The sequence below is a fragment of the Natrix helvetica genome, assembly GCF_964273705.1.
Source record: "Natrix helvetica genome assembly, chromosome: 4".
In the NCBI taxonomy this organism is placed as follows: Eukaryota; Metazoa; Chordata; class Lepidosauria; order Squamata; family Natricidae; genus Natrix; species Natrix helvetica.
Window position 1 is genome coordinate 165,134,773 of NC_138550.1, and position 23,851 is coordinate 165,158,623.

A 23,851-nucleotide genomic window follows, 5' to 3' on the forward strand; every position below is an offset into this window, starting at 1 on the left:
GAATAATGCTATCATGTCTCCCCTAGTCCTTCTTTCTCTTAAGCTAAACATACCCAGTTCCTGCAACCGTTCTTCATATGTTTTAGTCTCCAGTCCCCTAATCATCTTTGTTGCTCTTCTCTGCACTCTTTCTAGAGTCTCCACATCTTTTTTACATCGTGGCGACCAGAACTGAATGCAGTATTCCAAGTGTGGCCTTACCAAGGCATTATAAAGTGGTATTAACACTTCACGTGATCTTGATTCTATCCCTCTGTTGATGCAGCCTAGAACTGTGTTGGCTTTTTTGGCAGCTGCTGCACACTGCTGGCTCATATTTAAATGGTTGTCCACTAGGACTCCAAGATCCCTTTCACAGTTACTACTACTGAGTAAGGTATCACCTATACTGTACCTGTGCATTCCGTTTTTGTTGGAAAACAAGCTTTAGCCATAAACTGCATGAAGGCAAAATTCAACATGTTATCACCAACAGCAAATGTCGCCTCTGTAATGAGAAAGATGAGACAGTCAACCACTTGATCAGTGGGTGCAGCAAAATTTCACAAAGTGACTACCTACAATGCTATGACCGCGTTGCTAAGATTATTCACTGGAAATTGTGCCAAAATTCCAGGTTGAGAAGGTTTTAGAGAATGAAAAAGTCAAGATCTTGTGGGACTTCAGAATTCAGACTGACAGGCACTTGGCCTACAACACACATGACATAACAATAGTTGAAAAGAAAAAAGTATGGTTCATTGACATTGCAATACCTGGGGATGCACGAATTGAAGATAAGCAGCAAGAAAAAAAATCACAAAGTACTGGGATTTGCAAATTGAAGTTGAGCGACTGTGGAAAAAGAAATCATGTGTTGTCCCAATTGTAATTGGAGCCCTTGGAGCAATACCTAAAGAGCTACCTACTCGCTATTTGAAAATTCTAAATTTACCTGACTTGAACATTCTGACTCTACAAAAAACCACCCTACTTGGAACAACTTATATCCTCCGACGTTACCTTAACAGTTCCTAGGTCCTTGGTTAGGACTCGAGCTGTTGAGCTACCAACCAGCCCCAAAGGCTGTGAATCTCACCAAAGAGTAACCAAATAATGATGATGATGAAGAAGAAGAAGAAGAAGATGATGATGATGAATGCGAAAAGCCCCACTGAACTTAAATCAATACTCAACACAGTTCAACTGTTCAGCAGTGACATCAAAATGAACTTTGGGCTTGAAAAATCTGCTATATTATCCATGCCGTGAGGAAAAATGGAAAAAACAGAAGGAATAGAACTGGGAAATGGAAATATAGTGAAAGCATTAACCAAGGATGGTGGTTACAAGTACCTAGGCATATTGAAAGCAGATAACCTTGAATGGAAAGTCAAAGAGTCAACGCAAACGGAATACATCAGGAGGGTCCGCAAAATATTAAAATCAAAGCTGAATGCTGGAAACATAATTAAAGCCATTAATACATGGGCAGTTCCAGTGATACGCTACTCAGCTGGAATCATCAACTGGACTCTGATTGAACTGGAAAACTTGCACCAGAAAACACGCAATCTTTTGAATATGTACCCTGCTTTACATCCACGAAGTGACATCGACAGGTTGTACCTGCCAAGAAAAATAGGGACCAGGGGGCTATTGCAAATCCATCAAACTGTAGAAGAAGAAAAACGAAGTTTGAGTGATTATGTGAACCAAAGTACAGAAAAATTGCTGCAGGCTGTAAAAACGGAGAACAGCATTAAAAAAATAGAAACAAAGGGAGAGTATAAGGAAAAACAACTAGATGACAGATTAAATTGATGGAAAACCAAAGTTTTGCATGGACAGCACTTGAAAAACATTGAAGGAAAATGTGATGACAACTTGACATGGACATGGCTTAAGATGGGAACTATCAAGAAAGAAACGGAAGGTTTAATACTGGCTACTCAAGAACAAGCACTACAAACTAATGCCATGAAAGCGAAGATACAAAAATCCACTGACAACCCAAACTGCCGACTTTGCAATGACAAAGTTGAAACTGTTTCACATTTAATATGTGAATGCAGCAAAATTGCAGAAACTGATTACAAAGCTAGACATGACCGAGTTGCTAAATTAATCCACTGGTCATTATGTAAAAAAATATGATTTACCTGTATCCAGAAAGTCATGGGAAAATAAAGTGGAAAAAGTTATCGAAAATAAGAAGGTGAAGATCTTGTGGGACTTTCGAATAAAAACGGATCATCATTTGGAGCAGAAAACACCAAATATCATGGTTGTAGAGGGCCGAAGTGTACAGTTTATTGATATCGCTGTTCCTGGAGATGCCAGGTTCGAAGAAAAAGAACTAGAAAAAAAATATAAAATATTGTGACCTGGCCATCAAAACTACACGGCTATGGATGAAGCATGTAACAGTGACACCCATTGTCATTGGGGCACTTGGCACCATGTCCAAGAATTTTATAAGATACATCCACAAATTGCAGCTTCCTGCAATAACACCAGCAGAACTGCAAAAAACTGTGCTACTTGCAGGAACATAAAAAAGTCACGAAATACAAGGACTTAAAAATTGAAATTCAACGATTATGGCACAAACCAGCAGTGGTAATTCCAGTGGTAATCAGCACATTGGGTGCTATTCCAAAAGCACTGGAATTACATTTAAAACAGTTAAAACTTGACAAAATCACCATCAGTCAAATGCAAAAAGCTGCACTGCTTGGATCTGCACATATATTACGAAAATATGTTATGACGTCCTAGGCCCCTGGGTGGGGCCCGACTAGTAATCATTGCCAAATCCTGTGAAACAACTGGCCGCTGTGATACAATCATATAATAATAATAATAATAATAATAATAATAATAATAATAATAATAATAATAATAATAATAATAATAATAATACTCCACCGTTGCCGGTCCCAAGCCCGGATGAGAAAGGAGGAGGGTTGGGGTCAGGTTGGCAACCTGGCCCCATAAAAAAAACCCGCCAAACCATACAACATGGTGAAAGAAACAAATAAAAATTCTATACCGCATTGGTCGTCGCGCGGGTTAACAAGGGCCACGGCGGATATTGAGGTCCCTGGACATCCGTCGACGAGTGGGCTACAAGTGGACCAGCCAACAAAACGACAAAAATATAGTGCAGATGAAAACCGCGCCATAATGGCCTTTTACTACAACTCAGAGCCTGAAAAAATAGGTTATTTAAAGTGAATGTATGAATTATGGAAACAACAATATCCAGATTCAAATGTTAGTGAACAATGACTTGCAGATCAAAGGCGATTTATTACACGGAAGCTGAACTTGAGGAAATTCAGGCAAATTGCAAAACTAAGAAAACATCACAAGCAGAAATAACTGATACTCAAGACACACCTAAAGACATTGTAGTAGAACTCCCAAAAGAAGCTGTCGGGGAGGAAATAACAACACTATCACCAGAACCAGTTATCACTGAACCAACTAATGAACTAACTCAAAAACAAAAAGAATTGAAGGACAAGATCATGGAGCATTTTCTGTTTAATAAGGAACGGCAATGTTTACCATCATTAAAAACTGTGCCTAAGAAAATTTTGGCCCCTATCATGAAAACGGTTAATGCAGTGCTTTCAACAATTGAATCGGGATCCATCTTGGAAATGAACCAGTTAATGTACAGTGCAGCTGCAATAGTCACTAATGAACTAGGCATTAAAATCAAAGCACCTAGTTACAGAACGGAAAAAGCATCAAAGCCAAAGTGGAAAATCCGATTAGAACAAAATGTCAAAAAATTAAGGGCAGATGCTAGCAACTTGAAGAACATGCGTGAGCAATGGCTTAAAAACAACAAAATTATAGATCAGCTAATCAGAAGGTATAGATTGGATGCAAGAAACATCAATGAAGCTGTAGAGATTGTAAAACAGCAGATAACAGCAACAGCTAGGAAAATTGAAAGATATGAGGCACGAATCATCCTGTATAAACAAAATCAGCAATTTCGATCAGACCAATGGTGTTTTTTATCAAAGTCTTAATGTGAATGGTGACACCAAAAGTCAAAAACCAGAATAGCAGGCCACAGTTGAATTCTGGAAAGAATTGTGGGAAAATGCAAAGGATTACAATAAGGAAGCAAAATGGATACATGACTTTGAGAAAAGCATTGGCAACAAACAAATGCAAGTATTAGAAATAACAACTGAGATGGTCAAAAATCGAGTAAAAAAAGTAAAGAATTGGACATCACCTGGAAAGGACCAATTACATGGTTTCTGGCTCAAATATCTGACCAGTTTACATGCAATATTGGCCAGGCAACTGAATGAGATTTTACAAAATGGCCAAATTGATGAATGGTTGACAACTGGAAAAACATACTTGATTCAGAAAGATGCAACTAAAGGAACAATACCTGAAAACTACAGACCAATAACATGCTTGCCAACAACCTTCAAATTACTCACAGGCATTATTGCAGATAACATTATGGATTATTTGGAAACAAACAACATCTTGCCAGTAGAGGAGAAAGGCAACAAAAGAAGAAGCAGAGGCATAAAAGATCAGCTTCTAATTGATAAAATGATATTAGAAAATTGTAAGAACAGAAAAACGAACTTGAATATGGTCTGGATTGATTACAAAAAAGGCATTCGACTCATTGCCACATAGTTGGATCATAAAATGCTTAGAAACAACTTGGATTAGCAAAAATATTACATCCTTTACTGAAAAGGCGATGAAACAATGGAGAACCGAGTTGGCAGTAGGGAATGAGAACTAAGGAATGGTTAATATCAAGCGAGGAATTTTCCAGGGTGATTCACTTTCACCTCTTCTCTTCATCATCGCAATGATCCCTCTATCAGTAATCTTAAAAAAAAATGAAATTAGGCTACCAAACAGCCAAAGAAGCAGAAAAAATTTCGCATTTATTATATATGGATGATTTGAAACTCTATGGAAAGTCAGAAATAGAAATCCAATCATTGACAAACACAGTCCGAGTATTCAGCACTGATATTTCAATGCAGTTTGGCATGGAAAAATGTGCCACTGTATCCATAAAAAGGGGCAAAATCACTACATATGAGGGAATTGAAATGCCCAATGGCCAACTAATTAAATGCAACAAAAATGAAGCCTACAAATACTTAGGCATTCTGCAGTTGGATAACATCAAGCATGGAGAAGTAAAAACTATTGTCAGGGGAGAGTACACCAATAGAGTTAGGAAAATTTTGAAATCTAAATTGAATGGTGGAAATACAATCAAGGCCATAAACACCTGGGCAATACCAGTTATAAGATACACAGCTGGTATAGTTAACTGGAAACAAGCTGATTTGGACATTTTGGACCGAAAAACCAGGAAACTAATGACAATGCACTACAGTTTACATCCACGTGGTGATATTGATAGACTATACCTACCCCGAAAATCAGGTGGCAGAGGATTATTACAAGTGAAGCAAATAGTTGAAGAAGAAAAACATGCACTGGCTGATTATTTAAAAGAAAGTCAAGAACATCTATTAATCGAAGTAAAGAACAAAAATCTATTGAAGGCCCAACAGACGAAACAAGAATACAGAAAAGATGTGATAAAATTAAGAATGGAGAGTTGGCAGAACAAAGCATTGCATGGTCAATTCCTGGAAAAAATAAAAGATAAAGTGGACAGTGAACAAACTTGGTTATGGTTAACAGCAGGTACATTAAAGAAAGAAACAGAGTCACTAATCCTGGCTGCGCAAGAACAAGCTATCCGCACAAATGCCATTAAGGCCAAAATCGAAAAATCCTCTGATGATGCCAAATGTAGTCTTTGCAAAGAGGCTGATGAAACTGTTGACCACATACTCAGCTGCTGTAAAAAAATCACGCAGACTGACTATAAAATGCGGCACAATTCAGTGGCACAAATGATCCACTGGAATTTGTGCCAAAATTATAATATTAAAACAGCAACAAACTGGTGGGAACATAAGCCTGAAAAAGTCGTTGAGGGTCAGATGGTGAAGATCTTGTGGGATTTTCGCATACAAACGGATAAAATACTCGCGCATAATACATCAGACATCACACTGGTTGAGAAAAATAAGGTTATTTTTAGACATAGACATCGCAATACCAGGTGATAGCAGGGTCGAGGAGAAGGAACATGAAAAAGTCGCAAAATACCAGGACTTAAAAATTGAAATTCGAGTTCCGGTTCTGATTGTGGAGAGCGATGGGCATGTTTCGCTCGCCATGTGCGCTCTTGGTGGGCTCCCCCTTGATCGGGGGGGAGGCATAGGGAGCCTTGAAGGGGCGCCCTGCTGAGGGGGCGGATAGCTGGGAGTCCCCTGCATCTGCGGCGGCTGCGGGGGGCTCCCTGCATTGCCCTAGGCATTGGGAGGCAAAAGGGGGTGCGCGAGGAGCTTTCATGCTTCCGCGTGCTTCTGCGTCGAGACAGCTGGATGAACCTGACAATTTGAAGGCTACAGTTGCAATGTGGTGAGGTGGAAACTCTCCCCGATTCCCTTCTTGACTGTTAATTGAAGGATTGCCAGCTTTTTTAAAGTTCTTCAATCTGTTCCTGGGAAGTGCGATTGGAGGGAGGGGGATTTCCCCCCCCCCCTTGGAAAAGCGGCTTTGGACTGCTCTCTGCCCTCGGAGGAGGAGAGCGGAGAGCTTTTGAATGAAATCACACTCATAGCAAGCAAGCAGATGAATACCCTGCTGTAATTGTGAAAGAGAGGTGATGATCTGATTTTTTTGAAAACTTTGAAAACTTTTGGTTGCCTTCTGATCCCAGTGCTGGCAAGGCAAGATGGCACACTTCCGCTGTCTTTATGCACTTTGAAATCTGACTCCACCCATGGAAATTGCTGGCATTTTGTCTTTGTCTCCGTGACACTCAGAAATATCTCTTGATATACTGTATCCTGGACTTGGAATAATCGATTTCATTATCTGGATTTGAACTATAGAAAAGATCCTTATTACTGTCTGGACTGCCTGCCTCGTGATCTCTCTTGTTTATCCCCTTTTATAGCTGCCATTTCATCATATGGGCACAGACACCTCTGAGTTCTCTTTATTAAAATGGCACCGAAGAGACCACCACCTGGGAAACCAGGCTTTGCTGGCTCTGCTCCAACATCCTCAACGTCCAGCCCCAGTGGACAACAGACATTAACATCTTTATTACAACCCAAAGCCCTGGAGGAGGACTTAACTCAGCAGTTGCTTCAAAAGATTTTAAAGGGGCAGGAGGACTTGAAAAATCAACTGAAAGAAATGAATGAACAGCTCAGAGAGAACCAAAACCGAACGGCTCAAAATACACAGAGACTGGAAGTTTTGGTGGAGGGGACGGCTGAGATGAGGGGGGAGGTGAGGGGGGTCCAGAGAGGAAACCAAGAACTTGAGAACCATCAGATAAAAATGGAGTTTGAAAGGATGTCTTTTTTCCTTAGATTTCAAAATGTAATTGAGGCTGATGATGAAGATTTGAGGGAGATTATGACAAAATTATTGGCTGAATATATTAAAAGAGACAGACAGCAGTTGGGATGGGATATTGACCTGATCTATAGAGTTAATTCAGCTTATGCTAGAACACACAATGTTCCAAGAGAGGTTCACATTAAATTTCTTAGAAAGACTACAAGAGATGAGATACTGAGTGCACAAAGGGGGCAAATGTTAAAATACAAGGATAGAGAGATAGTCATCCTGAAACAAATCCCAAAGAAAGTCAGAGATAAAAGAAAAAAATAGTCGCTTTTAGCGAAAAATCTATTTGAAAAAGGGGTTTGGTTCCGGTGGCTTCTGCCAGAAGGTATGCTGATATTTTGGGAGGGCAGTAGAGTTAGAATTAATACAACTACGGAGGCGGAGGCCTTCATGGAAAAAAACAAAGCTCTCCTAGATAAAGCTGATGATACCACACGAGATACACAAGACACGGGAGGTGCCGGAGCCTTGCTGGGGGGGGGGGAGAGAGGCAACATTGAGAAAACTTAGATCACAAAAGTGAGTTAGAAAAATAATGCAATTGCTGATACAGGGAATTTTTTTCTGTTTGATATAAAATAGATTGAAATTATTGGAAAATATAAGGTAAAAATATGCTGTCAAAATATTGCTAAGTAGTAATTATTTAATGTAGTAACAAGTGAAAGTTATGAGAACCGGGGGAAATACCATTTCCTGCATAATGTAGCTGTCAAAATTTGTAACCTTACCCATTACCCCTTTTCCTGAAAATTTTGTAAAACCAATAAAAATTTCTGTTTAAAAAAAAAATGAAATTCAACGATTATGGCACAAACCAGCAGTGGTAATTCCAGTGGTAATCGGCACATTGGGTGCTATTCCAAAAGCACTGGAATTTCATTTAAAACAGTTAAAACTTGACAAAATCACCATCAGTCAAATGCAAAGGGCTGCACTGCTTGGATCTGCACGTATATTACGAAAATATGTTATGACGTCCTAGGCCCCTGGGTGGGGCCCGACTTGTAATCAATGCCAAATCCGGTGAAACAACTGGCCGCTGTGATACAATCGTATAATAATAATAATAATAATAATAATAATAATAATAATAATAATAATAATAATAATAATAATAATAATAATAATGATGATGAACATTCTGATTCTACAAAAAAAAACACCATACTTGGAACAGCTTATATCCTCCGATGTTACCTTAACAGTTCCTAGGTTCTAGGTTAGGACTCTAGCTGTTGAGCTACTAACTTGCCCAAAGGCTGTGAATCTCACCAAAGATAAACCAGTAATAATGGTAGTTGTTGTAGTATTAGTAGTATTAGTAGTAGTAGTACTTCAGATATTAATGATAATATTTGAAATAATAAGAGTAATAACAATGATCCATTTACGTTATGCCCAATACTAATAACAGTAATACTACTACTCAGGTATATCGGATAATAGTCTTTCAACTTCTAACATTCGCGCTTATATGTAAATTGTAATATATTGTATAGCAGTATACCTAGTAATATTTTCCCCATTTCTAACTTCAATCTCTCTTTTCTAACTCTTAATCAACCAGTTTCTTCTTCTGATGCTCTTGATCTGGCTTTGGATGGAAGATGAGTTGGATGGGGAAAAATGTTGCAGAGTATTGAACTCCAAATGGATCTAAACATTACATTGAAGTTATCATAAACGTGTTGTATTAAGAGGCATGGGAAAGGAGGGAAATCACCTCCATAGGAAAGTGGACAGAGCACCATGGACATTAGAGGAAATGAATCAGTCTAACATCAATGCCTGGGAAGATCATGGAAAGGATAATCAAAAACAGATCTGCAAATATCTAGAAACAAATACACTTATAACTAGAAGCCAGCATGGGTCTGTTAAAAACAAATTGTACCATACCAATCTTATTTCATTCCTTGACAAAGTGGCTACATTAATGGACCAGCAAAATGCTATGGAGATAGTATAGCTAGATTTGACAAAGTAGACCAAAACCTACTTCTCAGTAAGCTAGAAAAATGTGGAATAGAAAGTATCACCACCAGATGGTTTTATAACTGGCTGATTCATACTCAATGAGTAGTACTATATCTACATGGAGGGAAGTAAGCAATGGGGTACCACAAGGTTCTCTCTTAGGCACAACATCTTCATAAATGATTTAGATGAGGGAATAGTAAAGGAACTCATCAAAATTTTAGATGACACTAGGATAGCAGGAGTAGCCAACACCCCAGAAGGCAAGCTCAGAATTCAGAAGCATGTTGACAGACTTGAAGAATGGATCAAATCCAACAAAATGAAATTTAATGTGGACAAAAGCAATGTTTTACACTTAGGCAGGAAAAACCAAAGATACAAGTACAAATGTGAGACCTGACTCAAAAGCAATAACTGTGAGAGGGACCTTGGAGTGGTAATGGATGATCAATTAAATATGAGACAGCAATGTGCAGTCGCCACCAAAAAAGCTAATACAATCCTTGGTTGTATAAAAAGAGGCATAGAATCACAAACATGTAAAGTATTAGTACCACTTTATAAAACCTTAACAAGATCAAACCTGGAATACTGTACACAATTTTGGTCACCACATTACAAAAAAGAAGTTTTCAGCTCTGTTCTGGTTCATTGAATGAACATCTACAGTATGCGCTCGCTAAAAACTGACAATGACTTGATGGCACATAATCAGTCAATCATAGAGATAAATTCCAGGTATGGGATGTGTGCATAGAGTGCCTACCTTTTGATATCCAAATTCTACTGAGTTGTCCTATTTCAGGGTGTCTTCACTGCAATCACTGATCTGGCATCAAAAGAAGTCCTCTCTTCGCTCAGGTTTCCAGCAAAGTGTAAAAACAGAGATGGTCTTGGCTCAAGAAGAGTGAGACATCGATTCTTCAAGACAGTCCTTATAAAGCCATTAAATTCTGGACCATTAGTGTTCGGCTGAACTCCGCAATCATTCTTAGTATCCAAAAGTTGTGTTGCTTTCCTGTTTAAATTACACTTAATGGAAAATTAAATTTCCTCTTTAAATTACCTTTAATGGGTACATTCACAGAAGGAAAAGAAGCAAGAAAGGGGAAAATTGGATCTCCGTTTTCTATTTCTTCCCCAGGGATGTCAAACACTACAGAGCATCAAGGGCACGAAAGAAACAATAATATCAATAAAGGAGAATATTTGCATCTCATGGTTGAAATGAGGAGTCTGTGGTGCTCTCTGAGCTTGCAGATGTTTCATTACCAAAATGTGGTAACTTCTAGTTAGTAGAACTGGTGATATTACCTAGTTTGGGTAATGGAACATCTGCTGGAAAACCATCAACTCAGAGAGCACCAATACCCCACCCCAGAAAGAAAATAGTTTTCTATACAGTTCAAGCAATGAAAATACTCAAAATACTCAATTCGGATGATTAAAAATTAGGAGGTATTGAGGGGGCTGCCATTGTTAGCCCTTGAAGGCTCTCCAGACCAGGAAACAGACCTGCAAGATTCTTGTCTTGTAGCATATCTCCATTTCTAGGATTCTTTTTCATCCCCACTTCTCGTCTCTCAGTGATTCAGGGTGGTCACAGCCAGAGTGTTTTTCAATTCTGAATATCTCTCTCAAGGGCATCTCTTTCTAGAGGCTTCCTCCAGCCAGATGATAGAATAGGATACAAAATAGAATATTTTTTATTGGCCAAGTATGATTGGATACATAAGGAATTTGTCTCTGGTGCATAAGCTCTCAGTGAACATTCAAGCCAAAAACAAGAGACCTTAACATTGGGTACTGTTAGTATATAAAGGTTCATGAATTGTAATAGACATGATAACAGGTCAGCCAATGGGGATTGTTTGGTGATGCAGATGGTTCACTGGTGTGTGTGTGTGTGTGTGTGTGTGTGTGTGTGTGAGTGTGTGTGTGTGTGTGTGTGTGTGTTTCTGTACTGTGATTATATTGATTCTGTGCTTCTGGGTTCTGAATTCTGGTTGTTCTGTCTTCTGCTGCATGGCATTGTATAAATGCATCATATTTTAAATCATTGTATATAAACAAGTTTCTTATATACATGAATCCTGCTGAACTATTTACTTGTGTTCTAGTCCAACCCCCTGCTTAGGCAGGAAACCCTGCACCACTTCATACAAATGGTTATTCAACCTCTTCCTAAAAACTTCCAGTGTGGGAGCATTCACAACTTCTGGAGGCAAGCTGTTCCACTGATTAATTGTTCTAACTGTCAGGAAATTTCTCCTTAGTTCTAGGATGCTTCTCTCCCTGTTGACTTTCCACCCATTGCTTCCTGTCCTGCTCTCAGGTGATTTGGAGAATAGGTTGATCCTGTCTTCTTTGTGGCAGCCACTGAGATATTGGAAAACTGCTATCATGTCTCCCCTGGTCCTTCTTTTCATTAAACTAGACATACTGACTTCTTGCAACAGTTCTTCATATGTTTTAGCCTCTAGTCGTCTAATCATCCTGGTTGCTCTTCTCTGCACTTTTTCTAGACTCTCAACATCTTTTTTACATTGTGGTGACTAAAACTGGATGCAGCATTTGAAGTGTAGCCTTACCAAGGCATTACAAAGTGGTTTTAACGCTTCACATGATCTTGATTCTATCCCTGTTTATGCAGCCTAGAACTGTGTTGGCTTTTTTGGCAGCTGCTGCACACTGCTGGCTCATATTAAAATGGTTGTCCACTAGGACTCCAAGATCCCTCTCACAGTTACTATTATTGAGCAAGGTACTACCTATACTGTACCTGTGCATTTTGTTTTTCTTGCCTAAATGTAGAACCTCACTTTTTTCACCATTGAATTTCATTTTGTTAGTTACTGCTCAATGTTCAAGTTTGTCAAGATCCTTCTGTATCTTAAGCCTATCTTCTGGAGTGTTGTTTATTCCTGCTAGCTTGGTGTCATCTGCAAGTTTGATGAGTTCCCCATTTATTCCCTCATCCAAATCATTGATGAAGATGTTGAAGAGAATTGGGTCTAAAACTGCGTACTTCCCTCCATGTAGATGCAGTTCCATTGAGGACTACACATTGACTGTGGTTGGTCAGCCAGTTACAAATCCCTCTGATGGTGATGCTGCCCACATTTTTCGATCTTATCAAATAGTTGGTTGATCTAATTTATCAAATGGCCTTACTGAAGTCCAAGTAAATTACACCCACAGCATTCCTCTGATCCACTAATGTTGTCATTTTGTCAAAGAATGCAATAAGATTAATCTTGCATGATCTGTTTTTGACAAACCCATATTGGCTTTTGGTTATTACTTTATTTGCTTCTAGATTTTTGCTGATTTGTTGCTTGATTATCTTTCCCAGAATCTTCCCTGGTATTGAGGTCAGGCTGCTATGTCTGTAGTTTCCTGGATCCTAGAGAAGGCAAATGATGTCATGGCACAAACATTGAATTATGCGATTTGTGTGATTTAAACAACATTGTTTCGTATGATGACATCAGGATGTGTGTAGAGTTGCCTGTCTTAATTTAGTTGGAATAGTGGGTGAAGGGAAACGATTGAAAGAAACCAACGGAGTCGAGGAAAAAAACAATGTTTTGTGTGTGTGTCAATGAAAGAGCTTAAGAAAAAAATGCTGGAAGAGAAATGAATTATCACTCTCAGGATATGAAGAATGATTTCCATCACAGTGTTTAGAAAAGGACATATGGCCTGGATACTGTTGTTTTGGGTGCCCTGGGATCTCTCCCTCCCTCCCCCCTTCCCTCCCCCCCTCCCTCCCTCCCCTTATTGCTGCCTATTTTGGTATTTTCCTATATGTTTTTATCTGATCAGTTAAAACTTAACAGCTGCATTTTTGGAAGACACTGAAGCTGGTTTCTTCCTTCCTTCCTTTTTTGTTCTTTTTTATTTCTTTCCTTTTTATTATTTTTTTCTTTTCTTCACTCTTTCCTCCTTTTTCTTCTTTCCTCCTTATCCCCTTTTTCTTCTTTCCTCTTTTCTTCTTTCCTTCTCTTTCCTTCTTTCCTTTTCTGCTCTTCTTTCCTTCCCTTTTCCTTTTCTTTTTCTCCTCTCCCCCCTCCCCTCCCCCTTCCCCCTTCTATTCCCTTCCCTTTCCTCTGTGGGATGCCTCCAGGGAGCCCCCCTCCCCCTCCCAGGCCTTAGTTTCTGGTTACTCTCTGCTGCAACTTCCATCAGATTTGGTCTCTAACTGGTTCTTCCCAATGAGCGCCTTTGCAAGCCCACCTGGGTTGTCTTTACTTGGGATTGACTCTTCCTCTCTCTCCCTCCTCCTGCTCCTCCATTTACATGTGTGCAAAAGTCCTTTCATTCCCTCTACAGCCCAACCCATTGTGCAACTGCAGATAACAGTAAGTTGGCCAAGTCCTCTCAACAAAGGCACTTTGTTTAAATGAGGCTGTTGAGAGTCTAGAAAGTGAGCTCAAGGGATGTCTTTTTTTTTGGGGGGGGGGAAGGATGACAACCAGGATAATGGCTAACAGTGTTGACACTAAACAAATTAACCACATGAAATTTGCCCTCTCCCATTTGCTAAATGCACTTAAAGTTTGGTCTTTTACTTTCGGTATAGAACACTTCCCGGCCTTCAGAAAGGCCCATGAGGTCGTTTGCCTCAAGGAAGCAGTCAAATCATAGCATGTACGAGTCCCAGTGCTTGGTGACTGGGTCATACAGAGTCGGTGGGGCGTGCATGGCCATTTTATGTTCAGAGGGCGTTTTGAGTTTGCCGCTCAAAAATGACAGCTTGAAGCCATGCTGAGCTCCAGGCTGGATGTACTTGCTGGATTGCCACGCTCTTTTCGGTTTGCCTAGTTGCCTTCCAATCCCACCTTCATTGCCAGTGTTAGATTGGGTAATGGATAGGCACACACAGGCTTAAGGGTAACAACAGCTCTTTATTAAGTACAACAAGTGAGAACAATCCAGCGAAGGTTGTGTCTGACAGCAGCCCTTTTACAGGGAGCTGTCAGACCCTTCAACCAATAGGATTAAACCTCTGTTCCCGCCGGAACAGAGGACCTTGGTGGAAACCACTGTAGTTAAAGTATCTAACAGGTTCCCCAAGACAGCCTCCAGATCTAGAATATTATCCCAAAGAGCATTAAAACGTTATTGATTCCAAGTTTCAGGTTGACAGATGATCCAGGTTCTCTAGGTGGTATACAACAAAACTTTTTTGAACTGTACAAGAAAAGCAGGAAAGTGCAAAATAAAGCTGTCATGTGAACTAGGCAGCTTGCAAGACAACTATTCAAAATTAAATTAAAGTCAAAATGGATTCAAAAAGCCCAGAAAATATTCTTTTTATATATTTATGTAATGCGTTGCAAAGATGTGAAGTTTGTACAAACAAAATAAAATATTAATAAAAATAAAAATAAACAAAAACAAAAAGCCCAAGAAAATAGAAAAATCTTCACCTGGAGCCGAAAAGACGCCAAGGGGAGACTTTCTGGGGAGGAAACTCCATTAACAGGGAAAAGTTCTTTCTAGAAGAAGAAAAAAAAGCGCCCAAGGGCAAAGAGAAAAAAAAAGAACAGGAACGTAAATTCCTCCTTTTAAAACCTCCCTTTGGGCGACCGAGGTCCGTCCTCTGCGGTGGGAAAACTCAGCCAGGCTTTGACGAGGCCCTTCTATCCTTCCCTCCCACAAGAACCCTCCCAGATACGGAAACGGTGGGGATGGCGGTCAATGCTCTTCATAATCCAGAGTTTCTCCACCTTGAACATCTGGCCTCCGTCTCGTTAGCACAGCTGCCTGGCGAGCCTGAAGGCGGGGCGCTCCGGAGCCAGAGACCCTCCAAATCTCTCGTCCAGACGGGCGATGGGGTCTTCCAAAGCCCCTCCGGGAAGGTTCTTCGTTCATTGCCAGCCGGAAAGCGCCGCTTCCAAAGCATCTTCCCAAGGCGGCCGTCCAGATTTCCCCCGCGACGGCGGCCCAGCTGCAGCCGAGGAGGCTTCCTGGCCGAAGTGGCGCAAGAAGGACCGGAGCTGGTTTATAAGGCAGCGCAGGAAGCCCGGCCTCCCGTTGCCACCAAGCAACAGTCAGCTTCCACGCCCGCCACCTTTGCCCGCCTGGGGAGACCCGGCCTTTCTCCTGCCCGCCAGGCTTCCGCTCCTGGACCCTGGAAAGGAAGCTTTGCCTTCGCCCGGACGGTCTGCAAAAGGGGAAGCGCTTTGCCTGCCGCGGAATCCCGGCTCCTGCGTTCCCACGACACGGGGCGTCACGGACTAGCCCCCTTCTCTCTCCCCTCCGCCCGTTGCCATCCTCAGTCTTGGCCGCGGAGTTGGCTGGAGGTCCGCTGCGTCGGGAGGACCCGGGCGAAGGGAGGGGGAGTTCAGGGCCAGGGTCTCGTGAGAATGCCGCCCGGGGTTGGACTTCTGCTTCGGGCGAGGTTGAAAGGAACTATCTCTGTGATAACATTTAATATATTATTGCATCCTTGATGTACTTGGAGGATTTGTTTCATTTATGATTGGCTATTGATAAACCCATAAGTAGGTGTCAGGCCTTTGGGATAGGGCAGGCCAGGAAACAGATACAGGCAGCAAATACTGGAAATGTTGCAATATCAGTTATAATAAGAAATATTGTAAGTTTGACAAATTAATCTATTTTGATTCTTGGCTTGACTTTTTCTTTCTATGTAGCACTTTTGCTACCACTTCCGAAGAAGAAGAAGAAGAAGAAGAAGAAGAAGAAGAAGAAGAAGAAGAAGAAGAAGAAGAAGAAGAAGAAGAAGAAGAAGAAGAAGAAGAAGAAGAAGAAGAAGAAGAAGAAGAAGAAGAAGAAGAAGAAGAAGAAGAAGAAGAAGAATCAGCCCTGAAAGCCAGAGAGCATTTCTTATCCTTTCTTCTTTTATCAAAGAGAACCAAATGTCTCTGCAAGATCACTTTGTCTTTCCTGTACAGAATATTCTGTCCTCCAAAGGTTCCAGGGAGCTGAAATTTCATTAAACTGTTAGATTACTCTACACTACACTACACTACACTAAACTATAGTTTAATCTATTTATAGAACAAAATAATAATCTATAGAACAAAATAATAATCTATAGTACAAAATAATAATCTATAGAACAAAATAATAAAATAAAATGTAGCATACAATGAAACATATATAACACCACAAAAGCAACCCTAAAGTGATCTCCGTAGAAGATCTCAAAGGAAACTTTTTGGCAGAAATATGAGTAATTCCTCTGGCAGAATGCAGGGGAGAAAAAGAAGGCAAAAGGTAAGCGAAAGAATCCCCAACAAACAACAAAGGACAAGAACATTTGATAGGACAGAAGATAATGATTGAAACAATTCTGTTCTCTGTGACCTGAAAAGTGTACGTCCTGTCTTCCCAAGGTTCTAGGTAGCTAACATTTAATTAAAACCTATTAGACTAATCCACACTACACAAAAAGTAAAACATAAAACAAAATAATAAAATAAAGTGAAGAAGACAATGAAACAATAGCCATGTATAACACCATAGAAGCCACCTTCAAATCATTGCTCATGAAGGTGTCAAAAATAAGAACATATTTTTGCAATTATTTTTGGAATGATATGAGTCATTTACTTGGGCAGAATGTAGGGGAGAAAGAGCAGGGAAAAGGTAAACAAGAGAAATCCAAACTAAAACAAGAGAGAGAGAGAGAGAAGATGATTTGACAGGACAGAAGACAATGATTGCAATATCTCTATGAGCTGAAAAATCTAATCAAGCAGTGCAGCGGCACAAGGCATGGTATATCCAGAGAATCTTCTCTGGTTCTCCAGAATAAAATGAGGAGCTTAGAGTCGGGCCAGGGATGGGGGAAAAAGTCAATAGAAGAGAACAAGAAAACGACATTGTCACAAATTTTTTGACACACATTTGAAATGATTGACCCTGTGATTATAATTTAGTGGTACAAAATTTAAGTGCTCTAAGGTCTCCTATACTGGATGCATCAGAAATCCCCACACTGTTTCCAAACAGAACTCCATTTCTGAGACTCATCCTGAACTGTCAAAGAGCCATTTTCATATAACAGATACCTTGAAGAACTTTGTTTTTGCTAAGGACATACCTGGTGATGATGTGCAAGAATTCTTGGTGAGCATCAACAAATCCCTTTGAAAATCCAAGGAGGTCCAGAAAGGATGATAGACTACTTTGATGAATCCACTTTGGACTGTATTTGATGTTGCTGTGCGACAGTAACAGAATTTATTTAGCAAAAGGACCAGATTTCCTCATTGAGTAAAAGAGGAACTTACTTGACCTTTTGCTATAAACCAGGAACGAGAAAGCAGTTCTAAAATTCTGTGGAAAGGAGAGGTTGAAAAACTGAATCGTAACTTGGGAGGAGAAACAGGAAATTGAAAATCAGTCTGTTAAGCAATCTAGATATATTTAGAGTCCAAGCCCTATCAAAATGTCAGCTGCCAGTCCATAAAGCAACGGGTTGTTTTTCTCAGAATGGTGAGCTGCCTTCTGTACTGTACAAGAACAAAGAATGCTTATCAACAGGAAATATGCATGTGTAAAGCTTGTAGCAATTATGGGTAGTTAGAAAACTTCAGCTATAAGTTAGGGGTGGCCTGCAGCAAATGAAACATGTATTACATAACTCCTTGTGTTATCTATTGTGTGGAGGAAGAGTCTTCAAGGAAGATGAAGCTCCTGAAAGCAGAGAGATATCTACAAACAGAGTTTCAACCCCTCTCTAAAAGCACAATTTTAACTTGTCTCTAATCTTGGATATTACTTGTCTAAAAAAATGTGTTTCCTGCTACAAAAATAAAATATGAATTTATTTTGTTTCCCTCGAAAAAGTATGTTGTCAGGGTTCATCTTGAAGACTGAAGAAAGATGTGGGACGCAAGGAATTTTCCCTCCACTGCTATAAACTAACTACCTAGAACAGTTCTAGAACTGTTGTGGTTGCTGGGCCCTGTGGAGCTGGCAGCAGAGTCGAACAGTAGGAGGTTGGGGAGGAACATGGGTGAGTCCTGGAGTCTGAGGAAGGCTTGGACGAGGGCTCTGTGTTGGAGACATAGAGGGGGCCAGGGCCATCTGGGAGTTATGTGCTGCTTCTGGAGCATCCAGAGTCTGCCATCAGCGAGACAGAGGAAAAAGTGGAGCCTGTTCCCAGTTCTCACATGAGCAAAGTTGCCAGAAGGAAGAACAGTTAAGACAAAAGGGACGACTTGGGAGTAAGGCTTGGAAGTGGTTGGCCCCTCCTATAGGATATAAATGAGGAGCAAAGGGACATGAGCTTTTGCAGGAACAAACTTTGTTTGTTCTGGTCGGTTTAAATTCTGAAGCTCCTTTTTGACTCTTTGTTCCATGTGGCCTTGCAAGCTAATTGCCAATTAGGTCTTTGGCAGCGTTTCAAGTGAAATAAAGGTGGGTGCTTAATAACTGTACCCTGAAAGACTTTGGAAGATTACTGTCAGACTATTTGTGACTCATTAAGGACTGTGAATGAATATAATTCACAGCCATTGAAATAAAAAGAGGGTTTTGGGGACTAAGCATGTCCTTTTTACTGTATCAGGAAGCCTAGGTCAGAACAGGCACCATAACTAAAACTGTTTTGCAGTTGAGGTCCATTATACAGAGCTAAATCCCACAGTTTACTACTAAACTTTTACATATCACGAAGATAGTAACTGCTGCTGGATCAACAGGATACCTTTTTGTGTAGACACAACTGAGATTATACTTTAAAGCTATTATTTTATGTCTAGGATTCAATCTCCTTGAACACATTGATTCTGGCTCCTGAGTACACTCAAGAGCATATATTACTTCTGATAATAACTTCATTATATTATTACTTTGTTTTCTGCCTTTGTATACTTATGACCAGTGAAAACCATTCCTTCCATTGCTTAGAGTTGCTTAGAATACAGTCCTGAGTCCTGTAAACTACCTGGCACCAGATGTCCAGAAACTCCAACATCTAGCATGGTTCTTCTTGATCCAAGTGACAACTGGTCCCAGTAAAGGTTTCTGTAAGTTATGCCTCGTCTTACTGTTTATAGAAGAGGCCCTCTTCATCTATTGCTGCTGTTGTTGTTGTTGTTGTTGTTGTTGTTGTTATCAGAGAAGAAGAGATGACAATATGATAATTATGGAGGAATGATCGAATCTGCTCTCCTCTCTTTTCTTCTAAAAGGAACTTCCATTTGAACAGCAGAGATTCTTGCTGCACTACAAAAATCTCTTGATGGATTTCAGCCTGAAATACTAGAGCAGAATATTCTGAGTATTTTATTTTAGACTATTTGTCAATTATTTAGATGAGCACAAAAATATGTCTGATTATATTATCATAGATGCTATCGTATTCATCATCTGCTGTATTGGAGTCCCGTTAAACAGAATTGTTATTTGGCTTCTTGGATTTCGAATTAAGAGAAACCCTTTCACCGTGTTGATTCTTAATTTAGCAATTGCTGACTTTGGCTTTCTCGCAACTTAGAAAATAGTTTGCATTTGTCATTTTATACAGTATATACATTTTATAAGATTAGAAAACCCCTTCAAGATCCTCATTTATCTTTCTGACATCTTCTATGTCAACGATCTCTTTCTTCTGGCAGCCATCAGCATTGACCGGTGTCTGTGTGTCCTCTTCCCAATCTGGCATCGCTGTTCCTGGCCAAAATATTTGTCCCCTGTTGTGTGTGTCCTCAGCTGGATCTGCTCTTTCCTCTTGGTTGGAATTTTAAACATTATGGAATTTGTATTTAAATATTGTGGCCTCTCAAATCTTGCTTTTGTTGTGACTGCTGTGCTTTGCCTTCCATCGATTACAATCTCTACTCTGATCCTATTTGTCAAAATATGTTTTAAACCTAAGCAGATCAAACGTGGACGACTGTTAGTGATGATCTTAATTACACTTCTCTGTTTCCTTATTTTTAATATTCCATTAAATATTTACCGGTTGTATGCTCTTCATTCTTACATGAAATCACCTTTTCGAGGTTTTCACTTGTATGATTACATAACTTTGGGTGCTTCCCTAAACAGCACTGTTAACCCAGTGATCTGTTATCTGGTTGGGAGAAAGAAACGAGCTCAGACCAGGGAGAACATCAAGATCGTTTTTCAAAGAGTTTTCAAGGAAGATGAAGCTCCTGAAAGCAGAGAGATATCTACAAGCAGAATTTCAACCCCTCTGTAAAAATGTAGTTTTAACTTGTCTCTAATCTTATCTATCACTTGACTTAAAAAATGTGTCTCTTGCTACAAAAATAATAATGTGAACTTATTTTGTTTCCCTCGATAAAGTATGTTGTCAGAGTTCATCTTGAAGACTAGGGAAAGATGTGGAAAGCAAGAAGGATCCCTCCACTGCTATAAACTAACTACCCAGAACCATGTCAAAAATTATGATAATAATGGTACCATAACTGAAAGTGTTTTGCAATTGAGGTCCATGATACAGGGCTATAACAGACTTCTCTCTCCAACTGACCACCTGGGAGGGGCTGCATCCACACCAGAGGTGTATTTAGCAGGTTCTGACAGGTTCTGGAGAGCCAGTAGTGGAAATTTTGAGTAGTTCGGAGAACCGGTAAATATCACCTCTGACTGGTCTCACCCCCAAGTCCCAGCTGATCAGAAGGAAATGGGGATTTTGCAGTATCCTTTTCCTGCCATGCCCACCAAGCCATGCCCACAGAACCGGCAGTAAAAATTTTGAATCGCACCACTGATCCACAGCTACTGTAGCCTAGGAGCATTTTTGCATAGCTCAAGGTTGTGTATCCATTGCATGTATTCTTGGACCGAGGGCTTCCTCATGGTCCCCTCATGAACTCCAGGTTGGACTACGACAATGCACCTTACATGAGACTGCCCTTGAAGAGTACTTGGAAGTTTCAACTGGTCCAAGAGCGAATATTCATCCATTTTGTACTTTTCAGTCATTTTAATATTTTGAATGGCCTTTCATGCTGCTTCTGAGAATAGCGCAAAGCTAAAGTGGTTGGGCTCCTAAAGCTATCCTGTTATTCTGTCATTTTAGGATCAGCTATGATAAAGGAACCACAGGAGGTTGATAGATAACAGATGTGACTGATGTAACTTTCCTTTTTCTGCATTTATGCAATATACCTGATCTCAAAATTGCTGACTGTACTGATAAGAAATGCCTGCTAGATGTGGTTGCTTTGATAAACTCTAAAATCCCATAATGTTGTGGGTTTTTTTGCCAGCATGGGCATAAAAATGCTGGAAACTTTTGTCCCTGGTCCTTTGATTTGGGAATCCTCATGTGACCAACTCTGGAAGAATAAAATGGATTTCATCTCCATCTTTGGTGTGGTTTATTTAGGTATAACCTGTGAGGCAACAAAACTTCTGTTTGAGGGAACACCAACCAAAGCATATGAACTCTCTGAAACTACCTTAGGAGAGTTCACACTGAGTGCTAAGCCAGAGTTGATGGCATTAATCTCAGTTTTCTGGCTTCACAGAATATGCTGATCTAATAAGTATGCCTTGTATACAAACCACAGTCAACCTTTGGCTTAGCATAATATATGAACTCAGAAAAAACTGATCTCCAAGTCACAAGAAATTTATTCCTAATTATTGTCTCTAAGGAGAGCAAACAATTTCATCACCATCTTGCATTCAAATTCCATTCTCCCATTGTGGGGTATATACTCTTCCTTCCATTGTTGCACATATAAACAACCTGGCAAAAATCTAGTAATAAGATTTTTAAATGCTACTTTTTATTTATTGTGGCATAAATCACCGCGTGAACCAAATATCAGTTCATGACCTTAAAACTCCTATTGCCTTTTGATATGATGACCTTGTGTGCGGTTACACTTTAGGTTGAAAAAGTCAGAGATGCATATGACACAAGTTGCTTTTTTCTTTCTAAGAAAGTTTGCAGCTTCGTCCAGCTCAATACTTTTTTCTCTGAAGCAGGAACTAAATGCATCAAATGGAGGCCAATGGGAGCCATTGAAAAAGAGCTCATATCCTTAGATTCTGAAAGAGTCCTGCTGGTTCTGTTGGGAGATTCTCAGCATCATCAGATAATGCTTCGGTGTTTGTAACTGGTCTGTAGCTAGTCACGGACTAGCCCCCTTCTCTCTCCCCTCCGCTCGTTGCCATCCTCAGTCTTGGCCGCGGAGTTGGCTGGAGGTCCGCTGCGTCGGGAGGACCCGGGCGAAGGGAGGGGGCGTTCAGGGCCAAGGTCTCGTGAGAATGCCGCCCGGGGTTGGACTTCTGCTTCGGGCGAGGTTGAAAGGACTGGAGGTTTTAAAGGCTGGAAGCTGCCGTGGGCTGGGATGGAGGCCGTCGAGGCTTCTCGGTGAGGGTGCAGAGCAAGGAGTGTGGTTGTGTCACTGAACCACGTGCGGGTCTCGGTGTTGTCTGAGCTCGGTGGTTTTCTTGCCGGCGTTTCGTTACTCAGACTAGGTAACGTCATCAGCGGCAGTGAGGATGGGGTTGGCTCTCAGTTTGGACTCCTTGCCCAGAATGTAAACTGAGAGCAAACCCCATTCCCCCACCCCAGCACTGATGACGTCACCTAGATCTTCTCTGTGCCATGTAATGCATGCGGGTATATACTACATCATTTTGTATTTATTTGTTTTGTCATGTTTATTTAGTGTATACTGGAGGCGGTGACCAACAAAATTTCATTTTAATGTATGTTGATTCATACATATTCAAAGTGACAATAAAGTTATACTTCTCTTCTCTTCTCTACTGCATTCCATTCCATATTCTATTCCATATTCTATTCCATATTCTATTCTATTCTATTCTATTCTATTCTATTCTATTCTGCATTCCATTCCATTGCATTCCATGTTCTGTTCTGCTCTACTCTGTTCTACTCTACTCTACTCTACTCTACTCTACCCTACCCTACCCTACCCTACCCTACCCTACTCTACTCTACCCTTCATTCCATTCTATATGCTAGGCTAGGCTAGGCTAGGCTAGGCTATCCTATCCTATCCTATCCTATCCTACCCTATCCTATACTGTCCTGTTCTGTCCTGTCCTAGGAATGAAATGTCTGCATGGAAAGCAACCCAGCTCAGAGAACCCCAAGGGACCCGCCCATTTCAACCCTGAGCTACTCATATTCTCCTTTATTGAACCACATGCCTTGGTTCTTCTAATCATGTTTTAAAAAGGAAGTCAAACTTGCAATGCTCCCTCCAGGGGGAGAAAAATAAATGAAAGCCAAGAATGAGGATTGCAAGGTTTATTTTGCTTTGCAATAAAGGTTTGTTTAGTCTTTGGTCATCAAGGTTTTCCTTAATCCTGTCCCAATCTTTGCCTTTGACGGGATGCCACAAAGAAGAAGGAGTCAAGCTATTCT

General features: G+C 40.3%; 2 protein-coding genes across 2 annotated transcripts in view; one reads left to right on the top strand and one right to left on the bottom strand.

Annotated features, from left to right (window-relative positions):
* Nucleotides 1-23,851, bottom strand: part of LOC309391039 (mas-related G-protein coupled receptor member H-like) — a 145,080-nt gene that overhangs the window by 11,940 nt on the left and 109,289 nt on the right. The window contains exons 1-2 of the mRNA XM_081951084.1: nucleotides 17,564-17,765; nucleotides 10,250-10,515 (exon numbers count right to left, since the gene is read on the bottom strand). The gene's annotated coding sequence lies outside the window, so the exon portion shown is untranslated. Of the gene's footprint in view, nucleotides 1-10,249; nucleotides 10,516-17,563 lie in introns of the transcript that reaches the window.
* Nucleotides 18,766-21,769, top strand: LOC309391045 (mas-related G-protein coupled receptor member X4-like). The gene is given in 4 exon segments (XM_081951089.1): nucleotides 18,766-18,885; nucleotides 19,380-19,496; nucleotides 19,661-19,963; nucleotides 19,967-21,769. Coding segments are annotated over 2 exon segments (873 nt in total). The 5' UTR covers nucleotides 18,766-18,885; nucleotides 19,380-19,496; nucleotides 19,661-19,798; the 3' UTR covers nucleotides 20,675-21,769.